General features: G+C 36.0%; 1 protein-coding gene and 1 pseudogene across 7 annotated transcripts in view; both read left to right on the forward strand.

Moving 5' to 3' along the window:
* The window catches only part of PCDH15 (protocadherin related 15), a gene marked incomplete at both ends in the record, with an annotated part of 722,972 nt that overhangs the window by 266,039 nt on the left and 434,943 nt on the right, over positions 1–21,990 (forward strand). For all 6 annotated transcript variants that reach the window (XM_082633167.1, XM_082633165.1, XM_082633166.1 and 3 more), the window contains one exon: positions 6,413–6,568. In XM_082633167.1, the coding sequence (XP_082489293.1) occupies positions 6,413–6,568 (156 nt within the window). The remainder of the gene's footprint in view (positions 1–6,412; positions 6,569–21,990) is intronic.
* Positions 13,397–15,812, forward strand: LOC309793507 (eukaryotic translation initiation factor 4B-like; annotated as a pseudogene). The gene has a single exon. The product of its transcript is annotated as a eukaryotic translation initiation factor 4B-like (transcript).

Genomic DNA, 21,990 nt, shown 5'->3' on the forward strand with positions numbered 1-21,990 from the left:
AACTCTATTTTTAGTTTTTTGAGGAACCCTCTATACACTTTTCCATAATGGCTGCATCAGTTTACATTCCCATCAACAATGTAAGAGGGTTCCTTTTTTTCCACACCTTCTCCAACATTTATTATTTGTAGACTTTTTAATGATACCTATTCTGACCAGTGTGACGTGGTACCTCATTGTAGTTTTGATTTGCATTTCTCTAATAATTAGTGATGTTGAACATCTTTTTATGTGTCTATTGGCCATCTGGATGTCTTCTTTGGAGAAATGTCTATTTAGTCTTCTTCCCATTTTTCAATTGAGTTGTTGAGTTGTGTATTTTGGAAATTAAGCCCTTGTCTGTCACATTATTTGAAAATATTTTCTCCTGGTCTGTAGGTTGCCTTTTCATTTTGTTTATGGTTTCCCTTGCTGTACAGAAGCTTGAAAGTTTGATTAGGTCCCATCTGTTTAGTTTTGCTTTTATTTCTATTGCCTTGGGAGACTGACCTAAGAAAACATTGGTACAATTTATGTCAGAGAATGTTTTGCCTATGTTCTCTTCTAGGAGTTTTATAGTGTCATGTCTTATATTTAAGTCTTTAAGCCATTTTCAGTTTATTTTTCTGTGTGGTGTGAGGGTGTGTTCTAACTTCATTGATTTACATGCAGCTGTCCAACTTTCCCAACACCACTTGCTAAAGAGACTCTTTTCCGCATTGTATATTCTTGCCTTCTTTGTTGAAGATTAATTGTCCATAGGTGTGTGGGTTTATTTCTGGTCTCTCTATTCTGTTCCATTGATCCATATGTCTGTTTCTGTATCAATACCATGCTGTTTTGATTATTGAAGCTTGGCAGTATTGTCTGAAGTCTGGGTGGGTTATGCCTCCTGCTTTGTTCTTTTTCCTAAGAATTGCTTTGGCAATTCTGGGTCACTTATGGTTCCATATTAATTTTAGGATTTTTTGTTCTAGTTCTGTGAAAAACGTCATGGGTAATTTCATAGGGATCACAATAAACCTGTAGATTGCTTTGGGTAGTATGGCCATTTTAACTATATTAATTCTTAGAATCCAATAGCATGGAACATGCTGAATATCTTAACATCTCTTTTTTTGGATTTTAAATTGGTAAATGCACAAAGAGCTTTGACTTCTATTTCCAGGCCAATATCCATTTAACTACTAACTTTTGTACTTTTATCTCCACAGTATGTCTTGCATTTGCATCCATCAGCATAACTCCAGGACAAGACCTCTTAGTTCTCACTTGACTTTGGAAAAATCTCCTAATAGTTCTCCTTACTATATTTCACTATTCAACCTTCTCCAGTTTTAGTGTCTCAAAACACAGTTCTGACCTTATTGGTAGATGAATTCTCATTGCAAACTGTCCCTTCAAGTTTCCTAGATTCAAGCTGCAGCCTATCTCTTTTCCTTTTATTTTTTATTTTTTTTGCGGTACACGGCCCTCTCACTGTTGCGGCCTCTCCCATTGCGGAGCACAGGCTCCGGACGCACAGGCCCAGCGGCCATGGCTCACGGGCCCAGCTGCTCCGTCGCACGTGGGATCCTCCCAGACCGGGGTACAAAGCCGTGTCCCCTGCATCGGCAGGTGGACTCTCAACCCCTGCACCACCAGGGAAGCCCTCTCTTTTCCTTTTATTTAGAAACATATACTCTCTAATCTAGGAAAATTGAACTAATTGCTGTTCCCTCAACATAATCTAACTTCTTCTTATCATGCCTACCCTGATACTCTTTTGAACCTATACTTTGAAATTACCTTTATCCGTTACCATCAGTTAAATGTTATCTACTACCAAAACATGTCTTAAATTTCTACTCTCTACATAAAATATTTCCTAATAGTAACACTTGTACATAATTTCTTACTCCAAACTCCTAAGCCTTCAAAACTCTTTTTTTTTGGGGGGGTGGGGGGGTGGGGTGTGCCATGAAGCTTGTAGGATCTTAATTCTCCAACCAGGGATTGAATTCAGGCCCCCACAGTGAAGGCACCAAGTCCTAACCACTGGAGTGCCAGGGAATTCCCTCAGAACTCTTTTTTGACTCACATTATAGTTATCTATATTCATCTCATATCAGTTTTACAGGATTTGCTTAATGTAAAAGGACTGTATCATATTAATCCCAACCCACGTTGAACTTTGCATAAAATAAGTACAATTAAATAAACCTAGTGTCCTTAATAACTGATTGTGAAAAACCTACACATTTCTAAATATTACATATACCTAACAATATTTTCAAATCAGTACTTTCTTCTTTAGGCAACTTCTTTAAATATACCATTTATTTTGAAAGTTTAATAAATGAAGTAAACTTATAACTCTGGCCAGTCATTTATGTTAACTTTTGTTTCATTATTTAAAAAGCATTTGTACAACACACTGGGTCTTATTTCTTTTCACCGTCCTGCAGTTTATTTTTAAAGTAATGAAGATTTTTTTATTTTGTAAAAATAGTATTTATATAGGAAGAAAAATCATGATAAAAAACTTTTATTCCTGTGAGGAGTAAATAACATTTGCCTTTGCTTTATGAAAAATAAAATCAGTTCTTATTCAGGTTTGCTAAACATTTATTTATTAAGCAATCCAAATAATGTAGTTTCTAGAAAAAACTCAGCTCTCCTTAGACTGAATATCTATGCTATAATCTACACTGTTTGCATCAACAAATTATTTATAAAAGCTTCACTTTGCATGTTGCAACTTAAGTGATTAAAAAATGTAATAAATTTTTTTCAAATTAAAAAATTCATACATATTTATTGGAAAAAATTCTTCACTTACTTTTTACTCTTGGCCTTACTTTTCAAATATAACCTTCATCAACTGTTGGTACATATCATTCCTGAATTTTATCTATGTATGTCAAAATGTATTCACACATGTGTACTAACATACAGATATGCAAATATACATTCAGAGTACTATGCTGAACAATTGTTTTTAAATTTGGACAATAGTTTTCATGTCCAGGTATATATGAATGATAATCACCCTAAATAATTACCTCCAAACAGTTTATACACAGCATTTTTTTTCTGATTTGTGTCATGAATGAAGCAATTTAAGAGAATCAGAGAAGATAGAATTGCCATGACTTATTTTTGCCACCCAGTTATTAAAAATAAACCAAAACTTCCCTAATACATTCCTAAGCATTTTGGATTCCCTAAACTCTCACTAGTAGACTTGGTGGAACTGTCTGGTATATTTATGACCTTCCTACAGACCAGAATAGATTCTATTCCAACGTGAGATTACAGTGAATGCTGTATATTAGCCACAGGGAATTCTTGCCTTCATCATGATCCATTATGGTTGGAATTTATTGCAAGCTAAATTCTATCCATGCTACTAACAGTTGCATAGGAGACTAAAGTGGACAGTGACAAGAGTTCCAGGTGACCTGGTTATATCTAATCTATGGGCACTTAGTGCAACTAAGTGGCACTAAGTCAGAGCACACTACATCTGATCCTCTACTTACAAAGATTGTGACCTTTCTGTTCCATGCTAACACTTACTATAGAATTAGAAGTTGATATGGAATGGTTTTATAGGTCTCTCTCACAATATTTATAAGATAAATAACTTTAGAAGAACATAAATGATCACCTGATTGTCTTCTGAGAGGTGTGCCAAGGGCTAATAGTACAACTATTTATTCTGTTTTTTACTTTACAATTGAAATATGCAGTACTTTTCTTAAAAAACCTATTAAAGCAAAGACTTTAAAACTGGTAGTAAAAATGGAGGTCATATAATTTAAATTCTTTCCAGAATATTTCTAAGACCTAGTCTTTTTAAGTTATCTTTTAGTCTCAAGCTTACAGATTTTCAGTGATGGGGCTTAATTTTTTGGATAGTCCATTCTATTCTGTCCCACTTGGACTAATAGAAAATCTCTACTTATATTGAAAACATATGCTTTGTAATACTTTTTATTTATTATTCTTATTTCTACACTCTGAGACTACAATGAATAAACTAATTTATCTTTCATAACAACCATTCAGATGTCTGATGAATCTTGTGATTTTTAGTTTAAACATCTCAAATTTTATCACGCATTCTCAGGATGATTAGACTTCACTTCCTATTTGCCCATAAAATGGTGCCTATTGTAATCCACCTATCTCTTCATCTATTATTAATGCATATGAAGTAGTTTGTATTATTATTCTAGTAGTCCATTTACAGTGTTGGCATGTAAACTCATCTTTACATGCCAACTCAAAATTTTGTAAAACTCAAAATTTTACAATTATATTTTCATATTAATGTTTGTAGCCACTTATTAGTATATTTGGGCAATTAACTTTTTTCTAATACAAATAAGATTACTTAAATTTATTATTGTAAAAGTGTAGATTTTTGATACTTATTATTCTGATAAGATGATTTTGAACCTTGTCTTTTATCATTAAATGTAGTATATATCCTTCTGAACTTTGTAGCATTCACAGATTTTTACACACATGGCTTTAATACATTTATATATGTCAGTGATTAAAAGTGAATTGGGGCAGACATTAGAACTCAGATCTATATGGTACTTCACTAGAGACCTTCCTCCATATGATAATGATGCTTCAAGTTATTCTTTCTAGACACAATTATTCAGCCAGGTACAGTACAATTCGATTGCATTTCTCTTTATTGGCCATAAAAATATCTTGATATTAAACAATGTTTTCTTCAGGTTAGGTATAGTTTCTACAACATTCTTCTCATTAGAAATGTAACATTTTTAATGAACCTATCCTAAGTTCCAGTAATCATTGCTATATCTTTAAATTGGTTTTAATCCAAATATTTAATAATTTGTTTTATAATTCAAGATTGTCAGTTTGTATTTTTTAGATTCATGTTTTTTTTTACTTTTTTGGAGATTTAGCTTTTTATAAGTAAAAAATAGTTTATATCTGTTATGTGTTAATATGTGCCTAGCACAGGGTAAGCTCATATAACACTTATGATGATTATGTCATGTCAGTGTTTAGTATTATCCCCATTTTTAGAAATGAATAACTAAGCACAGAGAGAGTTTGCATCTAGATCATACAATTAGTAGGTTATGGAACTAAGGCTAGAAGCACAGCAGTGCAACTCGGGTAGTACTCAGTCATCTGTTCTAGACACAGTGCTAGTTACTGGGTAGAGAGATTTAGTCATGGCCAAAATAACACCCCAGGCTTTATGAAGCTTCCAGTACAGTAAAGGGAGACAAACTCAAACAAGTATATAAAATGTGTAATATGCCATGTGATGCATGAGAAATGCAGTAAAAACAGTAAATAAATAGGGGGAAGGTTGAAAGGACAGAGCAGACTGGAGGCATGGCATTCTAAACAGGGTGGTCAGAATAGATCATACTGATAGAATTATATGTAAAGAAAATTTTATAAACTCAAAAAAAAAGAGATTTTAAAAATCACAAAGAAATATTCTGTGGCATTAAACACTTTAGCTCTAGAGTCAGAGATGTGTGTATCCCACTTCTGCAAGCCCTTCATCATAGCACCTGAGTAATAAACGCCCCCTTGATGACAATTCTCCCCTTATAAGAATTTATCATAAAAAATAATTAAAGTTAGCACATATTTATGTACAGTATGTTTACCAAGGTATAAACATTTTGCTTGTAATGACAAAAATTGACAATAATAAACGTCTCATTATAAGTTTTTACTTAGACCAACTATGCTATAGACTTATGATGGAATACAAAATATAGCTTCATAGTAGTATACATCAAAGTGCTATAGAAAATCTATATTTGCAAACATGGGATGATATTCACGTGTGTGTGTGTGTATAAAACAGATGTATATTTGGAAAGAGGGAAAGATTAGCAAAATAAACATTTAACTGTATAGAATTAGGAAGTTTGATTGGGTTGTGAATGGATTCTCTTCTTTTGGTTATCTATATTTTAGTTTTTATCAGATATGAACATTTAATATTTTAGCAAAACTATAGATTTAAACAAATGATATACCATGTTATACAATCTCTCTATCCTATGTATATTATCATTAATACTTTGTTTTTATAAATTAGAAGTTTACGTCATTGCTTCTTTGACTTTTGGAAGGACAAAATTTGTGGCATCCCATCAAATATCAGACATTAATTTTGTGATTGTGTTCATCACCAGTCTTCTAATTATGAACATAATGCTACCTCAGACCCTATATTTTAAAAGTTAAACAATGAAATAATCATGATTGTCTTCACTTTTCCTTAAAATAAGGCAAAATAGATGAATTTTTATAGATCACTATCATTTAAAAGCGAATAAGCATAGAAGATTTTCTTAAACAAATATTTGACAGTAATGAGATGCTTCAGTTTCAATTATTTTTTTAAAAAGATGCAATTTCTGTGTTGCAGCCTCCAATGAACATACACTCCATCGTGGTACAAGTTCAGTGCATCAACAAAAAAGTGGGTACTGTTATCTACCATGAAGTTCGAATTGTGGTGAGAGACAGAAATGACAACTCACCCACATTCAAGCATGAAAGCTACTACGCCACAGTGAATGAGGTCAGTTTCTATCCACCACTCTCTGCTTCCTTTTTATTGATATATGTAACTGACTGTATATTTTAAATATTTTGAAATTATTCCTCTATAATAACAATCTTAACTGTTTAAAAATATCAAGAAAACATTTTAAAAAATAGTGCTTTAGAAGAAATAAGGTCTGAGTGACTTCTGATACGATTTCAGGAATTCACTTTGCTACAGGAAAAAAATTGATTTATTTATGATAATGGCCAAAATATTGGCATTTCTTAATCATTTTCAACAACTTAATGCCTGAATCTAAATACATACACGCTTACTGAGGCTCAACAGGTGCTATTTATTCTCATTGTAAAATGAGGCAGATTTTTTTTTTTTTTTGTATCTCTGAGGTGGTAGCAGTAATTCAATACTAGAAGAAAATATGTATTTGAGATTTTATTAATTTAAAGTTATTTTCTCAATTTTAAAATCAAGTTCTGGCATATTAAAAATATTTAAATATAAATCAAAGCTAAATTCTTATAAGAAAATCCTTATCAAGCTATTTAAAAATATTTTTAAAGTAGTATTATTGCTTTTATTAGAACATGCTTTTTTGTTGTTTCTTGTTTTACTTTGTTTTGTTTTCTTTGAACCAAAATCCATGGGCCAAGAACCCTTTTTATGTTATTTTTTGAAAATAGTGCTTACTCTATTAATTTTTTGTAGAAAAAATATAAAATATTATTAAAAAATTATAAAATATTTCTGAAGTATCTCTAATATCATCTATTATGTGTACTTTAGACACACAAAAAATGAACTATATTTTTAATAGCCTATACTTTAGCAAATCATCTTTACCTCCATGTCTTTTTTTTCTAATCTTAAAAAAATATGTACCTACTTTATAGGAGGAAATCAGTATAATTTGGGTATTAAACACAGCATTGGGCCTATAACTTCTACATGCTTTTTGAAATATTTAAAATGTATCTTATTTACCTCAACATTCTTTATTCACTAAAAATTGAAGAAATGATGTTTCCTGTAATCTGAGACTTTTTAGATTGTATTACTAAAAACAAAATAATAAATAAAAGAAATAAAAGCTTTTTAAAGTTTAACAGGTGAAATTACTTGTTAGTTAATGCTCGACCTTTTTGAGCTAACTTTACTTAATAGGCTTCTGCTAAAACAGACAAATGCTAATTAATGTAATTAATCATGTTACATGATTAATTATTTTAGCATCTAAAGTATATTTTTTGAATGAGATTTTGCTTTTTTTGTCTGAGTGCTAGCTTTGAGTATAAACTGATAGATGAGTTATCTTAGGCAACATATCTAATTTTAAAATCCATTCCTGTACCATGTTTAACTGTTGTTGGATACATGTCTTTAGTTCATTTTTCATAAAGAAATTTATAATGTTCAATTTGAATTCAAAGTATCCTATGTAATTTGACTACTTCCACTCCCCCCTCCAATTTTTTTCAGCACCTTGCTGAAAACTAACCTTTTCAAATACTATTTTAATTGTGTCACTCTCCTATTCAAAAATTGTGTAATTTCTCATTATTATCAGGAAAAATGTCATCTATCTCCACTGGCTGATTTTCAAGGCCTTCCATAATCTGACCTTTTGTCAATGTATTCTTTTTTTTTTTTTTGTCAATGTATTCTTAACTTCAGTTTCTCTTTGATATTGCCTCATTCTGTTCAGATTTACTTCCTCATGTCTTACAAATATATTCATTTCTTTGGCTTTGCTCACACTGTTCAGTTTACTTAGACTGGAATCTTCCCTACCTTGCAAGTCTCTAAGTTTTATTCATCTTTTTAAATTTAACACATGATCTATTTCCATTTCTTATTTCTATACTCATCCCCAGCTATACACATTGATCAATCTTCAGTTTCTCCAAACTCTAAACTCCTATGTCATCTGGATAAATGTTAGTGATACAATTTATAGAAACATTAAACATTTTATCTTAAACATTATTTGTAGAGGCAAGATTTCTTTACAAAGCTGCCTAATTATGGTTTTCTCTCAATGTATTTCCTAAAGACAACTGAGGCAATCCTATCCCACTGTTACTATGGTCATATATTCTATGGTTTGATTATTTAGAGTGTGTGTAATTGATGATATTTTCCTCCATTGATTTTGCTCATACTCTCTCATATCTATTTTCTTGTAAAGAATCCAAACTTTATTTAAACATCAAAACATAATTATAAGAAAAAATGAAATTTAGCTATTTTTCTCATCTTTCAGTTATCTGAGTAGTTCTTAGTTTAATTGGCTTGAATGGGTTTATCTTTATATCTATATCCATATCTCTCCACTGGGAAAATACATTGCAATTTTATATATACCCATATATATATATGTATATGTATATATGTATGTGTGTGTGTATATATATACTATGTATGTCTGTTTATACATATATATACAATGCAACTACAGTGCTGCCTGTAAAATAAAATTAAGTAAAATACATTTTACTTGTGCAAGATTACAAGATATTTTCCATGCTATTTCTTCTTTTAGTATAAGACATGCAGTTAATGCAGTTAAGACTAGAATGATCTAAATGCTTTTCCAAAAAACAAAAATCATTCAGGGTTTAAGAGATTGTTGGTGTGAAAATATTTTACACTTCATCAGAATGCAAAAGATAGGTACAAAGTCATCATCACAGATTTATAAAAGAAGCTTCTAAAATTAAAGTCCTGATTAGTCACTCTCCTTATTAACTGTGAGAAAACCAAGACCTGGAGCAGCACATGAATTGGCTACCAAGATTTAAATTCTTTGTTTGTGAGACATAAAGCATTGCAAGTATTTTTTTTTTCTCTCTGGGTAATTGGAGACTCTCAATTAGTTTTGGATAATTGTATCATTAAGTAATTAGTCTTGTTGGTTCGAAGAACAAATTGCAAAGTCTAATTGCTGCTGATTATCCTTAAGTAATTTTTGGAAGATAAATATTTTCTGGCAGTGATGTCTTTGGTAACACATGCATCCCATTTCAAAAAATTCCTTTTGACATAGTAAAAAGTAAACCAGGGCAAGTCAAGGCAGACATAGTGTTTTCTTGCGCCTGTGAAGAATTAATCTCAGGATAATATAGAGGTTATATTTGTCCTGGTCTTTAATGATCTCATTACAGATGGGCAATTTTTTTAGTCAATATTAATTTGTTCTTTTTGTCACCTTGAATATCACCCTAAATATACTTTGCTGCTGTGACATGATGTGATTTATTGGAGATAATTTGTTAGCACTTTCTGAAAGAATGTTTCCTTGCATTTCTCTTGACAGGTAGATCGTTTACAGTCAGAAAGAAAGAAGGAGAGAAAGGAAGGAAGGGAGGAAGGGACCATATATTGTGTAGTAATGTAGTATTTACTGTTGAAAAAATGTACATGTAAGTGGACCTGTACCGTTCAAACACATGCTGTTCAAGGGTCAAGGGTATATATAAAAATTCTGAACTCTATTTCTTTGTTCCCGGAAACTTGGAGAAATAGAGTTCAGATGGAATTATAAGGTTGGACTCAAGGAAATTGCCAATGTTCAACTATTTTTGATGTATAAAAATGGCAATTGAATAATATTCTATAAATAAAAAAGTGTCTTAAATAAAATTTCATGCCACTGTATTATGGTAATGTTTCTGTTTTGGCCTTATACTAATCAAAAATACATACTTCATGTCTATTTTCAGCACTGTTGTCTCCTGATGGTGTTTTGAATTTATTTGGTGAACTGTTTCTACGATCACTTAAGTTTTGTTTAACTTAGTAGACCTTATTTTCATGGATTGCTACTGACTTAAATATAAGGAGTTCTGTATAACAAGCTTAAATTAAGAAAGGATTGAATCGAAGGAGATGAAACTGAAGAACAAGTTGGGGTCAGATCCTGAAAGGCACCATCAGTTATAAAGAGGAGCTTTAGGCAATAAGGGAACAGTAAATGGCTTAGAATATAAGTGCATTCAGATTTGCCAATTTATGATATCATTCTCACAGCTGGATGGAGAATTTTTTTGAAGAGGTGAGCTGAAAAGAGATGCAAGGTAAAAATCTGGAACTGAATAAAAATGGAAAAAGAGGGTGTACAGGAAGGATATTAGGTGGATAACTTCATGAGAAAAGATGACCTGTTAATTGCAGAGGGTAAAGGAGAAAAGTGTAGATACTATATATACTGTTTAGATTACCTTTGAGGTTCTGGCTTAAAATATAGCAGGATCTTACTGAGAGAATATATTAGAGAAGAACACTTTTGGGAAGATTTGCAATCTAAGGAGAATATCAGTTGTTGCAACCCAGCATGGAATGTCTTTCGATCTTGAATAGTCCATGTCGAATAGACATAAAGATTTGTGAACCACAGTGAGTAAACCTAAATTAAGATTGCCTAAGTGAGGTGTTTTGCTTTGTTTGTGATTTTGCAGAATATGACAGATAGTAGGTATCAATAAAAATCAAAGTAGTACGAGAATGAGGGGGTATTGATGCAAAAGATATATATATATATATATATATATATATATATATATATATATATTGTTTTAAGTAGATAACTTTACATGATATATATGTATATCTTTATATATCATGTAAAGATATATACTTAAAACATAAGAACACTAATTATAAACCAGGAGATAACTGACAAATACAGTCTAATGTTTTTGTTGCCTAGAACATGAATGAAATAATGAATAATATACATATTAATCAAACAAAATAAAGAAAGGGAACAAACAAAAAAGAACATAGAATAGGTAGGAAAAATATGAACACTTACTAAGAGTGTTCAAAATAAAAGTATTCATCTTGTACAAAAATTACATTAAAAGTAAAGGGGGGCTTCCCTGGTGGCGCAGTGGTTGAGAGTCCACCTGCCAATGCAGGGGACACGGGTTCGTGCCCCGGTCCGGGAGGGTCCCACATGCCGCGGAGCGGCTAGCTCCGTGAGCCATGGCCGCTGAACCTGCGTGTCTGGAGCCTGTGCTCCGCAATGGGAGAGGCCACAACAGTAAGAGCCCCGTGTACCGCCAAAAAAAAAAAAAAAGTAAAGGGGAAAATACTCAAATTGAAAAACAAAGTTTTCAGACTAGATTAAAAAATAATGTCAAGGATTGGTTCAAGATGGCGGAGTAGAAGGGTGTGCTATCACTCCCTCTTTTGAGAACAACAGAATCACAACTAATTGCTGAACAATCATTGACAGGATGACACTAGAACTCACCAAAAAAGATACCCCACATCCAAAGACAAAGGAGAAGCAAAAATGGGACAGTAGGAGGGGCGAAATCACAATAAAATCAAATCCCATAACTGCTGGGTGGGTGACTCACAAACTGGAGAACACTTATACCACAGAAGTCCACCCACTGGAGTGAAGGTTCTGAGCCCCACGTCAGGCTTCCCAACCTGGGGGTCCGGCAATGGAGGGAGGAATTCCTAGAGAATCATACTTTGAAGCCTAGCAGGATTTGATTTCAGGACATTGACAATACTGGGGGAAACAGAGACTCCACTCTTGGAGGGCACACACAAAGTAGTGTGTGCAGTGGGACCCAGGGGAAGGAGCAGTGACCCCATAGGAGACTGAACCAGACCTACCTGCTAGTGTTGGAGGGTCTCCTGCAGAGGCAGGGGGTGGCTGTGCCTCACTGTGAGGAAAATGACACTGGCAGCAGAAGTTCTGGGAAGTACTCCTTGACGTGAGCCCTCCCAAAGTCCTCCATTAGCCCCACCAAAGAGACCGGGTAGGCTCCAATGTTGCATCACCTCAGGCCAAACAACCAACAGGGAGGGAACCCAGCACCCCCCCATCAGCAGACAAGTGGATTAAAGTTTTACTGAGCTCTGCCCACCAGAGCAACAGCCAGCTTTGCCCACCACCAGTCCCTCCCATCAGGAAACTTGCACAATCCTCTTATATAGCCTCATCCACCAGAGGGCAGACAGCAGAAACAAGAAGAACTACAATCCTGCAACCTGTGGAACAAACACCACATTCACAGAAAGAAGGACAAGGTGAAAAGGCAGAGGGCCATGTACCAAATGAAGGAACAAGATAAAACCCCAGAAAAACAACTAAATGAAGTGGAGATAGGCAAGCTTCCAGAAAAATAATTCAGAATAATGATAGTGAAGATGATCCAGGACCTTGGAAAAAGAATGGAGGCAAAGATGGAGAAGATGCAAGAAATGTTTAACAAAGACCTAGGAGGATTAAAGAACAAGCAACAGAGATGAACAATACAATAATTGAAATGAAAAATACACTAGAAGGAATCAATAGCAGAATAACTGAGAGAGAAGAATGGATAAGTGACCTGGAAGACAGAATGGTGGAATTCACTGCTGCAGAACAAAATAAAGAAAAAAAAATGAAAAGAAATGAAGATAGCCTAAGAGATATCTGGGATAACATTAAATGCCACAACATTCTTGTTATAGGGGTCCCAGAAGGAGAAGAAGGAGAGAAAGAACCTGAGAAAATATTTGAAGAGATTATAGTTGAAAACTTCCCTAACAGGGGACAGGAAGTAGCCACCCAAGTCCAGGAAGCACAGAGAGTCCCATACAGGATAAACCCAAAGAGAAACACGCCGAGACACACAGTAATCAAATTGGCAAAAATTAAAGACAGAGAAAAATTGTTGAAAGCAGCAAGGGAAAAATGACAAATAACATACAAGGGAACTCCCATAAGGTCAACAGCTGATTTCTCAGCAGAAACTCTACAAGCCAGAAGGGAGTGGGAGTGGCATGATATATATAAAGTGATGAAAGAGAAGAACCTACAACCAAGATTACTCTCTTTCCCTCTCCCAACATGGCGGCCTCAGCAAAAAAGAAGAATAAGAAGGGGAAGACCATCTCCCTAACAGACTTCCTGGCTGAGGATGGAGGGACTGGTGGAGGAAGCACCTATGTCCCCAAACCAGTCAGCTGGGCTGATGAAACAGATGACCTAGAAGGAGATGTTTCAACCACTTGGCATAGTAATGATGATGACGTGTATAGGGCACCTCCAATTGACCGTTCCATCCTGCCCACTGCTCCACGGGCTGCTCGGGAACCCAATATTGACCGGAGCCGTCTTCCCAAATCACCACCCTACACTGCTTTTCTAGGGAACCTGCCCTATGATGTGACAGAAGACTCCATTAAGGAATTCTTTAGAGGATTAAATATCAATGCAGTGCGTTTACCACGTGAACCCAGCAATCCTGAGAGGTTGAAAGGTTTTGGTTATGCTGAGTTTGAGGACCTGGATTCCTTGTTCACTGCCCTGAGCCTCAATGAAGCGTCTCTAGGTAACAGGAGAATTCGAGTGGACGTTGCTGATCAAACACAGGATAAAGACAGGGATGATCGTTCTTTTGGCCGAGATAGAAATCGGGATTCTGACAAAACAGATACAGACTGGAGGGCCCGTCCTGCTACAGACAGCTTTGATGACTACCCACCTAGAAGAGGTGATGATAGCTTTGGAGACAAGTTTCGAGATCGTTACGATTCAGACCGATATCGTGATGGGTATCGGGACAGTTACCGTGATGGCCCACGCCGGGACATGGATCGATACGGGGGCCGAGATCGCTATGATGACCGAGGCAGCAGAGACTATGATAGAGGCTACGATTCCAGGATAGGCAGTGGCAGAAGAGCATTTGGTAGTGGGTACCGTAGGGATGACGACTACAGAGGAGGTGGGGACCGCTATGAAGACAGATATGAGAGACGAGATGACCGGTCATGGAGCTCCAGAGACGATTACTCTCGGGATGATTATAGGCGTGATGATAGAGGTCCCCCCCAAAGACCCAAACTGAACCTAAAGCCTCGGAGTACTCCTAAGGAAGATGATTCCTCTGCTAGCACATCCCGGTCCAGTCGAGCAGCCTCTATCTTTGGAGGGGCAAAGCCTGTTGACACAGCTGCTAGAGAACGAGAAGTAGAAGAGCGGCTACAGAAGGAACAGGAGAAACTGCAGCATCAGTTGGATGAGCCAAAACTAGAACGACGGCCTCGGGAGAGACACCCAAGCTGGCGAAGTGAAGAAACTCAGGAACGGGAACGATCGAGGACAGGAAGTGAGTCATCACAATCGGGGACCTCAGCCACATCTGGCAGAAATTCATGAAGGAGAGAGAGTGAGAAGTCTCTAGAAAATGAAACACCTAATAAAGAGGAAGACTGTCAGTCTCCAACTTCTAAGCCTCCCAAACCTGAACAGCCTCTAAAGGTAATGCCAGCCCCTCCACCAAAGGAGAATGCTTGGGTGAAGCGAAGTTCTAACCCTCCTGCTCGATCTCAGAGCTCAGACACAGAGCAGCAGTCCCCTACAAGTGGTGGAGGGAAAGTAGTTCCAGCTCAACCATCTGAGGAAGGACCAGTAAGGAAAGATGAAAATAAAGTAGATGGGGTGAGTGCCCCAAAAGGCCAAAGTGGAAATTCCAGCCGTGGTCCAGGAGATGGAGGGAACAAAGACCACTGGAAGGAGTCAGATAGGAAAGATGGCAAAAAGGATCAAGACTCCAGATCTGCACCTGAGCCAAAGAAAGCTGAAGAAAATCCAGCCTCTAAGTTCAGTTCTGCAAGCAAGTATGCTGCTCTTGCCGTTCATGGTGAAGATGAAAATGAGGGAGAAGATTACACCGAATAGACCTGCATTCTGTGCTTTCTCCTAGTCTCTCACCACCCTGGAACATTCGAGAGCAAATCAAACCTCTATCCAGACAAGACAAAATAAAACTCACCATCTCCTGGATACCTTTCTTAACTTTTTTTTTTTTTAAAGAAACAAAATGAAATTCTTTTGCATGTTGCTGCAGCCTTTAAAATATTGAACTAACTGGAGAATCACCAATGTAGCCAGAGAGAGACGTACAGCTTTTAATGCTGTAAGTTTAAAGTTGTGGTGCATTTGTATGACACGTGCAGTTGCCTGTGTGATTAGTGCCTAGGGGCCTCCGTTTAGCAAGGTGGCAGTGACAGTGATGCAGTGTCTGGAATCTGGTTGGGCAGCAGGCAGGTATGAGGAAGAGTGTGAGGTTTCTACCTTTAATTCTTACCCTGTTGGGGCATACATGAATTAGCAAACAGTATCTGAATAAATTCTCCGTTCTTGGCAAGGTAGGTTTAGTCCCTGATGTTGTTTTAGTCTCCAGGAGGCTGCCAGCCCCACCTCTTACTTAACTCTGAGTTACTGGGGCCAGCCTAAGGGGGAGTTCCTTCATTTGTGCCCCCCAGGGGGGTAGGTGGAAGTGAGTCTACAGGCCACTGAAGAATAGGACTGTTTGGTGACCAAAGTAAATGGGGAAATCGTGATGTGAAAAGAAGCTTGGGGATTTGATGAATTATTTTGCACCAGTAACAGGGAAAATGGTATGACCTCCAGTAAACACATAATCATTTACCTCCTGGAGCAGGAAGCACTTAGGGGTTGTGGGAATTCCCAGGTCTTTTATGTGTTCTGGTTTCACCCTTTCTTAAACACTATCCCTTCTGAAAGTTCAAATATATCCACATTCTGTTGAAATCTTGAAGCTTTAAAAATTTAGACTCTTGCATTGTCTTACGTTCATCATGCTACTCTTTCCTGTTACCTTCCCACAGGCAGCTTCTGCTTAAGTCACATACTTGACCTCCTAAGCATTCTCTAGAGCCCCTGGGAGCTGTCCAGTGAGGAAGCATCACTGCTTTTTCTCAAGCAGATCTTGGCTCCTTCATGTTTTGATACTCCTTCCCTCCAGCCATTCGTGCTCCTGCTGCTTTGACCCCTTCTACACCTCAGAAAACTTTAGAATTACCAGTCTTAAGTGGTAAGCGAGGGTGGTAAAATTGGGAGCCTTTCTTACAACCTTGATTGAGGTTTGAGGGGCTTTTTAAAAAACAAGTTTCCTTCTCTCCAAGTGAAATCCCACACCAATGTTTGGATTTATAATGTGGCTTAGACCAATGTGTGGTTTTTTTGGTTCTGTTTTTTTAGCATCCCCTTGAGAGAATAAATGATAATGGAGAAGAACATTTCACAAGGTCCTGGCTTCTCTTGCAACACAGTAGCTTTACTTGCCTGCTTTTATGTGCACCTTGGTACTGTCAGCTCAACAGATGGTGTCCTTACAGGCAATATTGGTACCTGCAGAGAAAAGACATCTTGGTCTCTTCTTGCATCAGTCCTAGGTTAGACCCTTTACAGCCGTGCAGGGGTGTTGGTTTATGAGTGCTGCAGCAGTGAGCATAATGAATCATTTACCCAGTGGACATAAAAGACATACCAAGTGAAGTAACTTTAAATAATTGGCTTGGAGTGGGTAGTAGCTAGGAAGTGGCTTTTAGAGATACCCAAGGTTGAGAGGGTATTTTTTTTTTAACCATTTGCTATAGATGATGAAAAAGTAGGGTTTGCCCTCTTCATGTCTGCTTCCAAATAGATGTGTCCAAAAAAGCTGTTTTTTTCCCCCATTCCTCTACCCTGCCACCCTGTTAAAACAAACAGGGATTTATGACCCGCTCCTCAATATGTGTAAAATTTGTACAAAAATATCTTCTATGAAAATGATTTGTAATCTGTAGACTTAATACCTGGGAGATGTCTTGAGATGTAAAATCCTATCCTTTAGGTTGTGGGGGTTTTTGTTTTCTCCAAATAAATCTGATCTTTAAAGTTCAAAAAAAAAAAAAAAAAAGATTACTCTAACCAGCAAGGATCTCATTCAGATTTGATGAAGAAATCAAAAGCTTTACAGACAAGCAAAAGCTAAGAGAATTCAGCACCACCAAACCAGCTTTACAACAAATGCTAAAGTAAGTTCTCTAGGCAGGAAACACAAGAGCAGGAAAAGACCTATAATAACAAACCTAAAACAATTAAGAAAATGGTAATAGGAATATACATATTGATAATTACCTTAAATTTAAATAGATTAAAAGCCCCAAACAAAAAGCATAGATTGGCTGAATGGATACAAAAACAAGACCCATATATATGCTGTCTACAAGAGACCACTTCAGACCTAGGGACACATACAGACTGAAAGTGAGGAGACGGAAAAAGATATTCCATGCAAATAGAAATCAAAAGAAAGCTGGAGTAGCAGTTCTCATATCAGACAAAGTAGACTTTAAAATAAAGACTATTACAAAAGACAAAGAAGGACACTACATAATGATCAAGGAATAAATCCAAGAAGAAGATATAACAATTGTAAATATTTATGCACCCAACATAGGAGCACCTCAATACATAAGGCAAATGCTAACGTCCATAAAAGGGGAAATCGACAGTAACACAATAATAGTAGGGAACTTTAACACCCCACTTTCACCAATGGACAGATCATCCAAAATGAAAATAAATAAGGAAACACAAGCTTTAAATGACACATTAAACAAGATGGACTTAATTGATATTTATAGGACAGTCTAAACAAAAACAACAGAATACACTTTCTTCTCAAGTGCTCATGGAACATTGTCCAGGATAGATCATATCTTGGGTTACAAATCAGGCCTTGGTAATTTATGAATATTGAAGCTGTATCAAGTATCTTTTCTGACCACAATGCTATGAGACTAGATATCAATTACAGAAAAAAAAAACTGTAAAAAATGCAAACATATGGAGGCTAAACAATACAGTACTAAATAACCAAGAGATCACTGAATAAATCAAAGAGGAAATCAAAAATACCTAGAAAGAAATGACAATGAAAACACGACAACCCAAAACCTATGGGATGCAGCAAAAGTAGTTCTAAGAGGGAAGTTTACAGCAATACAGTCCTACCTCAAGAAACAAGAAAAATCTCAAATCAACAACCTAACCTTTCACCTAAAGCAGTTAGAGAAAGAAGAACAAAAGAACCCCAAAGTTAGCAGAATGAAGAAAAAGAAATAAAAGGAATCCTAATTGGAAAAGAAGTAAAACTGTCGCTGTTTGCAGATGACATGATTATACATGGAGAATACTAAAGATGCTGCCAGAAAACTACTAGAACTAATCAATGAATTTGGTAATGTAGCAGGATACAAAATAAATGCACAGAAATCTCTTGCATTTCTATACACTAATGATGAAAAATCTGAAAGAGAAATTGAGGAAACACTGCCATTTACCATTGCAACAAAATGAATAAATTACCTAAGTATAAACCTACCTAAGGAGACAAAAGACCTGTATGCAGAAAACTATAAGACACTGATGAGAGAAATCAAAGATGACACAAACAGATGGAGAGATATACCATGTTCTTGGATTGGAAGAATCAAAATTGTGAAAATGACTATACTACACAAAGAAATCTACAGATTCACTGCAATCCCTATCAAACTACCGATGGCATTTTTCACAGAACTAGAACAAAAAAATTCATAATTTGTATGGAAACACAAAAGACCCTGAATAACCAAAGCAATCTTGAGAAAGAAAAACAGCTGGAGGAATCAGGCTCCCTGACGTCAGACTATACTACAAAAGGGAACCCTCTTGCACTGTTATTGGGAATGTAAATCGATACAGCCACTATGGTGAACAGTATGGCAGTTCCTTAAAAAACTAAAAATAGAACTACCATATGACCCAGCAATCCCACTACTGGGCATATACCCTGAGAAAACCATAATTCAAATAGGGACATGGGGCTTCCCTGGTGGCGCAGTGGTTGAGAGTCTGCCTGCCGATGCAGGGGACACAGGTTCGTACCCCGGTCCGGGAAGATCCCACGTGCTGCGGAGTGGCTGGGCCCGTGAGCCATGGCCACTGAGCCTGTGCATCTGGAGCCTGTGCTCTGAAACGGGAGAGGCCACAACTGTGAGAGGCCCGCGTACCGCAAAAAAAAAAAAAAAAAAAAAAAAAAAAGACATGTACCACAGTGTTCATTGCAGCACTATTTACAATAGCCAGGACATGGAAGCAACATAAGTGTCCAATGACAGATGAATGGATAAAAAAGATGTGGCACATATATACAATGGAATATTACTCAGCCATAAAAAGAAATGAAACTGAACTATTTGTAGTGAGGTGGATGGACCTAGAGTCTGTCATACAGAGTGAAGTAAGTCAGAAAGAGAAAATCAAATACTGTATGCTAACACATATATATACAGTCTAAAAAAGAATGGTTCTGATGAACCTAGGGGCAGGACAGGAATAAAGATGCAGACCTACTGGAGAATGGACTTGAGGACACAGAGAGGGGGAAGGGTAAGCTGGGACAAAGTGAGAGAATGGCATGGACATATATACACTACCAAATGTAAAATAGATAGCTAGTGGGAAGCATCCACATAGCACAGGGAGATCAGCTCGGTGCTTTGTGGCCACCTGGAGCAGTGGGATAGGGTGGGTGGGAGGGAGATGCAAGAGGGAGTGGATATGGGGATTATATGTGTACGTATAGCTGATTCACTTTGTTTTACAGTAGAAACTAACACAACATTGTAAAGCAATTATACTCCAATAAAGATGTTAAAAAAAAAAAAGAAAAGAAAGGTAAACAAGTAGATACCCTGTGACTCAGCAAGTCTGCTCTTGTGGTACATATGTCTACCAGAAAGCATGTATAAGGAGATTTGTTGATGATATTTCCATAATAATCTAAAACTGGAGACAACTCAAGTGTCCAACTATGATAGAGCTGGTTTACCATTTTTTAAATTGCATTTATCTTTTAAAAAAAATTCTCTATGTTTTAGTTTCCTCATGTAGAAACTGGGAATGAAAATATTAGAAACCTACCTTATAGGGTTTAATGAATACATGTAATAAGTCTTAAAAAAGGAAAGAAAAATAAGTCCACAGATTTTAGTTTATAGCACCTCACCTGTATATTTTACAACTAATTTTAAAAATCTGAAATTAGTTGATCACTTATTTAAACCTGGTATTATATATGGATATATATACATATATATATATATATATGTGTGTGTGTGTGTGTGTATATGTGTGTGTGTGTGTATATATATATATATATATATTTTATATCTACCCTGTTAGAATTGGATCACTATTAGAGCTAGCACTTTGTTTTGTTATTTGAGTAGAACAGTACCTGACACATTGTAGGAGTTCCATAAATAGACTTCTCAATGAAGCAGAAATGGAACAATCATGAAACAGGAAAGTATTATTTAACATATATGTTCACTTTGATTTTTCCTGAGATAAGAATGATTTAGAAAGTAAGAGTTTGTTTTGAGTTAAATTTGAGAAGCTTATACATGGGAAGTATTTTAAAAAGGAGTAAACTCTTTCTAGATGATTGTGATAAATTATATAGGGTGACACAACAGTGATGACAAAAAAAGAAACCCAGTTTTTTTTTTTCTTTTAACCTGGTAAATATGAGTATTTGAATTATAGTACTGTTTACGTAGGTCTAGGGGGATGTTACGTATTTATATGAATTAGAGCCCTTTTTTTCGTAACTCTAGGGACAAATTATGTATTTATTTGGATATGACTATTGTGCTACTTAAGAATCTTTACCATACTTTTCATGTCCCAGAAAAAGTAGTCATATTTATTAAATAACATTAATATGACTCCCCTTATTCGAAATGTCTTTTTATCTCAACAAGATTTTTCTACATGCACAGTTTTATGAAGCTCAGATGCAAGGGGTACCAAAAGAATCACAGTCAATTTAATAAATTGTGTTTGATCAAGTTCTCTAAGTTCTTAATAATAGGAAACTTTAAAGGATGCTTCATAAATCTGAATTTAAAAGGCCATTTACAATTTGGGAAGGTAAAGGTTAGCAGTTGAAACAACCTTAGGTTTCAGGAACAGTCAAGTTGTTTCATAACTGTTGATGTTACAAGTATATCACAAATTATGTCCTGGTTAACATCTTAAAAGTCTGTAAACTTTAGAGTGTTTTTTTTTTTTTTTTGCGGTACGTGGGCCTCTCACTGTTGTGGCCTCTCCCGTTGTGGAGCACAGGCTCCAGACGCGCAGGCTGAGCGGCCATGGCTCACGGGCCCAGCCGCTCCGCGGCATGTGGGATCTTCCCAGACTGGGGCATGAACCTGTGTCCCCTGCATTGGCAGAATTCTTAACCACTGCACCACCAGGGGAGTTCCAACTATTTTTCTATACCAATGAAGAGTAAGTTGCACATATGAAACCCCTTAAATTCTTAACATTTCATTGTGTATTTCCTACAAACACAGATACTCATCTATATAACTACAATATAACCATCAAAATCAGGAAATTACATTAATGCAATATTAGTATGTAATCTACAGATGCCAAATTTTGCTGATTTTTTTTCCAATAAGGTCCTTTATAGGTCAGAGATTCAACCTAAGGTCACACATTGCATTTAGTTGCCATGTCTTTCTAGTCTCAATCTTAGTTCCTTAATAGTTCCTTGACTTTAATGACCTTAATAATT

This window comes from Mesoplodon mirus (assembly GCF_964341445.2).
Source record: "Mesoplodon mirus genome assembly, chromosome: 2".
Taxonomy (NCBI): Eukaryota; Metazoa; Chordata; class Mammalia; order Artiodactyla; family Ziphiidae; genus Mesoplodon; species Mesoplodon mirus.